Source organism: Mustela lutreola, chromosome 1 (genome assembly GCF_030435805.1).
Source record: "Mustela lutreola isolate mMusLut2 chromosome 1, mMusLut2.pri, whole genome shotgun sequence".
In the NCBI taxonomy this organism is placed as follows: Eukaryota; Metazoa; Chordata; class Mammalia; order Carnivora; family Mustelidae; genus Mustela; species Mustela lutreola.
Window position 1 is genome coordinate 237,421,626 of NC_081290.1, and position 8,246 is coordinate 237,429,871.

Genomic DNA, 8,246 nt, shown 5'->3' on the forward strand with positions numbered 1-8,246 from the left:
ATCTGAGGGTTTTGGCAGGGAGGGGGGTGGGAGGTCATGGTACCAGGTGGTGAGTATTATAGAGGGCATGGATTGCATGGAGCACTGGGTGTGGTGCAAAAATAATGAATACTGTTATGCTGAAAATAAAAAATAAAGTTAAAAAAAAAAAAAAAGGAGAGATAGGGCTTATTCACAACCCTTGAAGTCACGCAGGTATCCTGGGTGAGTAGCTTAATCCTCTCCAGAGGAGTTGTAAAACAGGGTGAATGAGGCTATCACTCAAGACAATCAGTAAAAAAGAAGAGCATGTATTCTCTGTCGAAGCCAGATAAAAAAGAGATGGGAGTGAAAGGCGGAGTCCATCCCAATGACAGAATCAAAATTTCAGACTCTCTAAAAGGATTAAGTCCCCCTAATTACCTTATCTGCTCTCACCTGGTGGACTGGCAAGAGACAAACACAGGACATTGGGTTCAGTGATGAAGCAGAAGTTAATCAATGAAGGAAGTTATGGTTTCTGTAGCCTGTTAATCCATAGCCGAATAGGCAACTTCCATTGCTTTTACCACATATCTTGAAGGTTGGAACATCGTCTTGTCTACAAGTCCTGTTATACCCAAAGCCAATGAGAATGATTGTATTAAAATCCCCAATTCACCAAGAAACATGCCTTAAGGATTTTCCTGGGATTAAGTCTTGAAGCCTGAGTTCCTAAGAGCTATTGTAAACAGGGCAATCCCTGGAGCAATTTGTGCTATTAACTTTTTAAAACATTTCTACAATAAGAGATACCCTGGGGGCATTTTTCATTCTACTCATATACTGAAATATCTGAATCTTATCTGGTAATCAGGTACTACTCTACTGTTTCTCAAACCAGTCTAAGGACCACTTGTGTCTCTAAATTGTTAGTATTTTTAAAATGGAGGTTTTAATAATGATGGTAACATAAAAGACAAAAGTACATTTTGCATCATTTGGTTGATGACTACCAAAATTACTGCTACCAAGGACTTCAGAACCCATGTGTGCAACTGTACTCAAAATGCTTTAATTAAAATCTTCAGCTAATGGAAATGGTGATGGGGTTGGGGCAAAGCTCTAAACTACAGATGGGTGATGCAGCTTAAGATATCAAGACTGTTTAAATGAAGGCTTTATTGTAGCTATTCAAATATAGAAGGGTGGTGTGAGAACAAAGTCAGCATATAACAAAGGGCCATGTAAAAAAGTCCAGAAGAGAATTCTTGGTTTCCTCAACCTCCCTTTTTGAGTCTCTCCCATCATCTACAGAATTGCTCAGGCCAAAGACTTAGGGATACTTCATTACTCACTTTTTAAATCTTGTATAAATGATCTACTCAGATATCTTACCATCACCTCTGGCTCCCCATTGCTACAACCCTAGCTAAGACCAGTATCTCTTTCCTGGGCTACTGCAATAAAACTCATTCTTATTGATTGTTTTTTTTTGTTTCCATACTTGTCCACTTATAATCCACTTCCCATACAATACTCAATGTGACCTTTAGAAGTATATTATCAAGATGGATTTCTTTGAAAACTAAAATAAAATCAATTGCCTTTTCAGAACTTCCAAGCTTGCAATGGGTTGAATTGTAACCCCCAAAATATGTCCACTTGGAACCTCACAACACGATCATATTTGGTATAACGACCTTTGCCACTGTAGTTATATTCAAAATGAAATCATCCTGGAGTAGGGTGAATGCTAACCAGTGACATATGTCTTCTTAAGAAAATGGGAAGAAGGGGCACATGGGTTAAGACTTCTTTTTTTTTTTTTAATTTTTTATTTTATATGAACATATATTTTTGTCCCCAGGGGTACAGGTCTGTGAATCACCAGGTTTACACACTTCACAGCACTCACCAAAGCACATACCCTCCCCAATGTCCATAATCCCACCCCCTTCTTCCAAACCCCCTCCCCCCAGCAACCCTCAGTTTGTTTTGTGAGATCAAGAGTCACTTATGGTTTGTCTCTCTCCCAATCCCATCTTGTTTCATTGATTCTTTTCCTACCCACTTAAGCCCCCATGTTGCATCACCACTTCCTTATATCAGGGAGATCATGATAGTTGTCTTTCTCTGCTTGACTTATTTCGCTAAGCATGATACGCTCTAGTTCCATTCATGTTGTCGCAAATGGCAAGATTTCATTTCTTTTGATGGCTTCTGCCTTCGGCTCAGGTCATGATCCCAGGGTCCTGGCATAGAGCCCTGCATTGGGCTCTCTGCTCAGCGGGGAGCCTGCTTTCCCTCCCCCCCCCCCCACCCTGCATGCCTCTATGCCTACTTGTGATCTCTTTCTGTCAAATAAATAAATAAAATATTTAACAAAAGCGAAAAGAAACTTTTGGGACTCCATCAAAATCAAAAGCTTCTGCACAGCAAAGGAAACAGTCAAGAAAACAAAGAGGCAACCCACGGAATGGGAGAAGATATTTGCAAATGACAGTACAGACAAAAGGTTGATATCCAGGATCTATAATGAACTCCTCAAACTCAGCACACATGAAACAGGCAAACATATCAAACAATGGGCAGAAGATATGAACAGACACTTCTCCAATCAAAACATACAAATGACTATCAGACACATGAAAAAATGTTCATCATCACTAGCCCTCAGGGAGATACAAATTAAAACCACATTGAGATATCACCTTACACCAGTTAGAATGGCCAAAATTAACAAAACAGGAAACAACATGTGTTGGAGAGGATGTGAAGAAAGGGAAACCCTCTTCCACTGTTGGTGGGAATGCAAGTTGGTGCAGCCTCTTTGGAGAACAGTGTGGAGATTCCTCAAGAAATTAAAAAGAGAGCTTCCCTATGACCCTGCCATTGCACTACTGGGTATTTACCCCAAAGATACAGATGTCGTGAAAAGAAGGGCCATCTGCACCCCAATGTTTATAGCAGCAATGGCCACTGTTGCCAAACTATGGAAAGAACCAAGATGCCCTTTAACGGACGAATGGATAAGGAAGATGTGGTCCATATACACTATGGAGTATTATGCCTCCATCAGAAAAGACTAATACCCAACATTTGTAGCAACATGGATGGGACTGGAAGAGATTATGCTGAGTGAAATAAGTCAAGCAGAGAGAGTCAATTATCATATGGTTTCACTTATTTGTGGAGCATAACAAATAGCATGGTGGACATGGGGAGTTAGGAGAAGGGAGTTGGGGTAAATTGGAAGGGGAGGTGAATCATGAGAGACTATGGACTCTGAAAAACAATCTGAGGGGTTTGAAGTGGCAGGGGGATGGGAGGTTGGGGTACCAGGTGGTGGGTATTATAGAGGGCACAGATTGCATGGAGCACTGGGTATGGTGAAAAAATAATGAATACTGTTTTTCTGAAAATAATTAATAAAAATTAATTAATAAAAAAAGAAGAAAAGAAAAGGGGAATATAGGGACACCTGGGTGGCTCAGTTGTTTGAGCATCTGACTCTTTGTTTTAGCTCAGGTCATGATCTCTGGGTCATGAGATCAAGCACTAAGTTGGGCTCCATGCTCAACAGGGAGTTTGCTTGAAATTCTCTCTCCCTCCCACTCTGCCCCTCTCTTTGCTTGTGTTCTCTCTCTCTCTCTCAAATAAATAAATAAATAAATACTTAAAAAAAAAAAAGAAGTGGGACAGACACAGAGGGAGGGAAGGTCATATTAAGGCAGAGGCGGAGATTGGAATTATACTGCCACAAACTAGGGAACACTTCAGTGCCAAAAGCTTGAAGAAGCAAGGAAGGGTTCTCTCCCAGAGCCTTGGGAGGGAGTATAGTCTACAAGATGGAGCAAGTTAGACAAAACAAGACAAATACCATATGATTTTACCTATATGTGGAATTTAAGAAACAAAACAAATAAAATGAGAGAGAGACAGACTCATAAATACAGAGAAAAATCTAGTGATTGCCAAATGGAAGAGGGTAGGGGAGATGAAATTGGTGAAAGGGATAAAGAGGTACAAACATTCGGTTATAACATCACTAAGTCATGAAGTGTAAAGTACAGCATAGGAATCTAGCCAACAATACTATAATAACTGTCAGGTGGCAGATGATATCTACATTTATTATGGTAAGCATTATGTAATGTATATAAATATCAAATCATTATGTTGTACACCTGAAACTAATATAATATTGTATGTCATCTATACTTCAATTAAAAAATATAAATTATTTTATTTACATCATAGCCTCTCAAAGAATTTGTAGTACAAGATCAGTTTTTTGTTTCCTTGCATAAGATCATGTTGATACATATAATCTGAAAATAATACAACTCACAGCTGCCTAGTGAATCTATTATTGCATACATTTATTCTCCCATGCAGAGTCATTACGCACACAATGTATTCAATTCAGCAGGGACATCATGACACATAATGATGAGCAATGGATGCCCAGAACAAGCCAGGGACACTGAAGCTGGAGCAACCAGATCTCAGTGTGGCAAGCTTGATTTTCATCAAGATCTCCTCATTTTCTCTGGCTCCTGCCATACTTCATCCATAATAACTTTGTTTATAGATGGTCATGAAGTCATAGCAGAACTCCAAGTTGAAATTTTTCTTGGTAAAAGATAAAATTTTCTATATTCTTCTTGCTGTGTGAAAGGAGGGTTTGGCTATGGTCAGCAGCACTCAAGAATACCTACAAGATGCTCCATGGAAGATGGGGTGTGACAATCAGGGGATATTTGTAAGTCTGGGAAATGAAGTACAAATGGTACATGTTTGTGACTTAGGACTTCTGCCATGAGAAAGAAAAAATCATGCGGGGGAAATGGACAGAACTTTGATGGTCCCCAGCTACGTTTTTTCATGGCTCACAGGCTCTGCAGCCAGGCATGGAAATTGGTAGTGTTTCTACATGCCAATGAAGAGTTGGGTCAATTCCACTTAATACTTGCAGGTAGAGATTTAGCTGAGGGTAAAGAACAACAGTGGATTTCCTTCCAAGGGAGTGGCAGTGCACACACTGACCATCAGTGAGTAGCCACAAGCATTACCAGTAGTGCTTTTGCCAAAAATTTTTGGCAAGTTGTGAAAAAGGATAATGGGGCCATTTAATCCCACAGAATAAGTTACATCTTCTGGGATTGCTTCTCATATGTCAGCCATCCTTTTCCACTTTCCAAAAAGGAGAACTTAATGTATACTGGCACAATCAAACCTGCAGAAGAGGGAGGAGCATGTCTGAGGAGGGAACAGCTGTGATGTATTAGTGTCACAGATGTTTCTGATAAGAGAGTTCTGATGTAGGCACATTGCTTCTTAATTCTCGTTCCTTCAACCCAACAATTGTTCTTGGAGAGAAGGAGTGTGTGATATGTGAAAATGTATGTTGGACTATGAGATCCCACACATTATTGTCTAAGCCAGTAGCTCCCCCATGTGTAGTTGAATTAACTATAGCAGTATTTTGGGACTCTACAGCAAAACAACACAACCCCTAAAAACAAAAAAAAATAAGAAAGAGGCTTCCATATCAGAGTTTTAAGGTAAAAAAATAATTGATATTTTTCACATGAAATTATAGAATTTAGCATATTTTTTTCATTTATTTATTTTCAGCATAACAGTATCATTATTTTTCCACCACACCCAGTGCTCCATGCAATCCATGCCCTCTATAATACCCACCACCTGGTACCCCGACCTCCCACCGCCCCCCCCACTTCAAACCCCTCACACTGTTTTTCAGAGTCCATAGTCTCTCATGATTCACCTCCCCTTCCAATTTACCCCAACCTCCTTCTCTCTAACTCCCCATGTCCTCCATGCTTTTTGTTATGCTCCACAAATAAGTGAAACCATATGATAATTGACTCTCTCTGCTTGACTTATTTCACTCAGCATAATCTCTTCCAGTCCCATCCATGTTGCTACAAAAGTTGGGTATATATGGACCACATCTTCCTTATCCATTCATCCGTTGAAGGGCATCTTGGTCCAGCATCTGTGGATGACTGTAGATGTTAGCATGGGATGAGGCTGACAACAAGCAATGGAGTTTGGAAGCAAAAGTACTATCTCTGGGTGAAAATGAATTAGTGACTTAGGAATGCAGTATAAATGAAGTTCCTCTTTGATGTATAAAAATATTAATATAATATGATATAAATATATAACTTATATTATATGTAATGCAGTAGCAAAAAAGCGGTTATGAGGCAAGTGAGCCATAACCACAGAGAAGAATCTTGGAACAACATGCAGGTGACAAACTTGAAAACATCCTTGATATACAAGCATTACCCTTATAGATGTATCAGTCTAGGGATAGTTCAGAGAGAAAGCTGTTAAAAATGTCAAATCAGGGGGTGCCTAGGTGGCTCAGTGGGTTAAAACCTCTGCTTCAACTCAGGTCATGATCCCAAGGTCCTGGGATCGAGCCCCATATCGGGTTCTCTCCTGTGCAGGGAACCTGCTTCCTCCCCTTTCTCTCTGCCTGCCTCTCTGCCCACTTGTGCTCTCTGTCTGTCAAATAAATAAATAAAATCTTTAAAAAAAAATGTTGAATCAGTTTGGAATGTCTTCATTCCCAAAGCTGTATATCAATATAAAGATTCTTGCCTCTGAGAGGGTTTATCTTCCAAATACTTTCATAAATGCCTCCTTCACATCCTTGTTTGGGTTCATCATGGATGTTACAATTGAGTAGAACACAGAGATCACCTTATCCCCTTCACTTATGTTCTTGGAATTTGGACGCATGTAGGTAAATATTGTTGAGCCATAGAAGAAGACAACAACAGTGAGATGAGAACCCAAGTAGAAAAGACCTTGGGCCTCCCCTCTTCTAACTGTATCTGAATCACAGTGAATATAATATTCCAATAGGAGAAAAGGATGAGGGAAAGAGGACCAAGGAGAATTACCACACCTATTGCAAAGATGGCAATCTCAGCTTTGTAGGTTTCTTCTGAAGCCAACTTCAGGAGTGCAGGAGGTTCACAAAAATAATGATTAATTATGTTCTGTCCGTGGTATGACAGACATAAAGTAAATGTTGTGTCTACCAGAGATACAAATGCTCCAGTGGCCCAGGACCCTATGCTCAGCTGTATACACACCCTCTGGGTCATGAGCATGGAGTAGTGAAGGGACTTACAGACAGCCACATAGCGGTCATAGGACATCACTGCTAGGAGGGAACTTTCTGTACACCCAGCTACTAGGAAAAAAATCATCTGAATTGAACACCCAGCAAAGGAAATGGTTTTTCTCATTACTAGCAAATGGAATAACATCTGGGGGATGATTGTTGTAGAGAAACAGAGATCAGTAAATGACAAGTTTTTAAGGAAGAAGTACATTGGTGTTTGAAGTCGAGAGTCGATATGAATTAGCATTATGATGAGATTTCCCAACAGAGTTATCAGGTAGATGATGAGAAACACCACAAACAGGAGGATCTGTATCTGCCGATCTGAAGAAAGGCCCAGCAAGATAAATTCAGTCACATAGGTTTGGTTTTCTGTGCCCATTGATGTTTATTTCTGCCTAAACATTAGCATAACTAGGGCAATCAGAAGTTGACTATAATGGAAAATCAAATCTTGAAAGCAAAGATCTCATTGCAAGAACAAAAGTATTTGATTGAAAACATTCTTGGAAGCATTTAAGACATTTGATTTTCTAAAAATTCTATACCTAATTCTTTTTTTTTAATGATTTATTTAATTTTCAGCATAACAGTATTCATTATTTTTGCATTACACCCAGTGCTCCATGCAATCTGTGCCCTCTATAATACCCACCACCTGGTTCCCCCAACCTCCCACCCCCCCGCCACTTCTACTGTGTCAGAAAATCAAGGCTTGATGGCAATGTGGAAGACTAAGGCATAATGGGCCCACATCATTACTGAGCCAAGATGTTGGAGACAAGACCAGACTTGGGTAACACCACACACTTTGGAACAAAGGACAACCCTTTGTGGAGATAAAATGGCACCACAATAGCTGTCTGCACAATGGCAGTGTCTTTTCTGGTGCGACTAGTGTTTGAGCTCATTCATGCTGCTGTTTGTTTTATAATATTCAATGAGTTGTGTAGGTGCATCAGTAGGAAATCAGGTTCTGGTCCAATGCTTTGTAGTCAGGCAGAAATACTATTCAGTTTATATATTACTGTATATCAGGAATAAGCAAAGAATAACATGGCTGGGTGTAAGCTAATAGAAAACGAAATTAGAGAATGTAGCTGGGGACATG

The 8,246-nt window shown here is 39.8% G+C and overlaps 1 protein-coding gene across 1 annotated transcript; it reads right to left on the reverse strand.

The window, feature by feature from the left end:
- Positions 1 to 6,615: 6,615 nt before the first annotated feature.
- On the reverse strand, positions 6,616 to 7,517 carry LOC131821797 (olfactory receptor 2D3-like). Its single transcript, XM_059158124.1, is given in 2 exon segments — positions 6,616 to 6,800; positions 6,803 to 7,517. Coding segments are annotated over 2 exon segments (900 nt in total).
- Between the last annotated feature and the right edge of the window lie 729 nt (positions 7,518 to 8,246).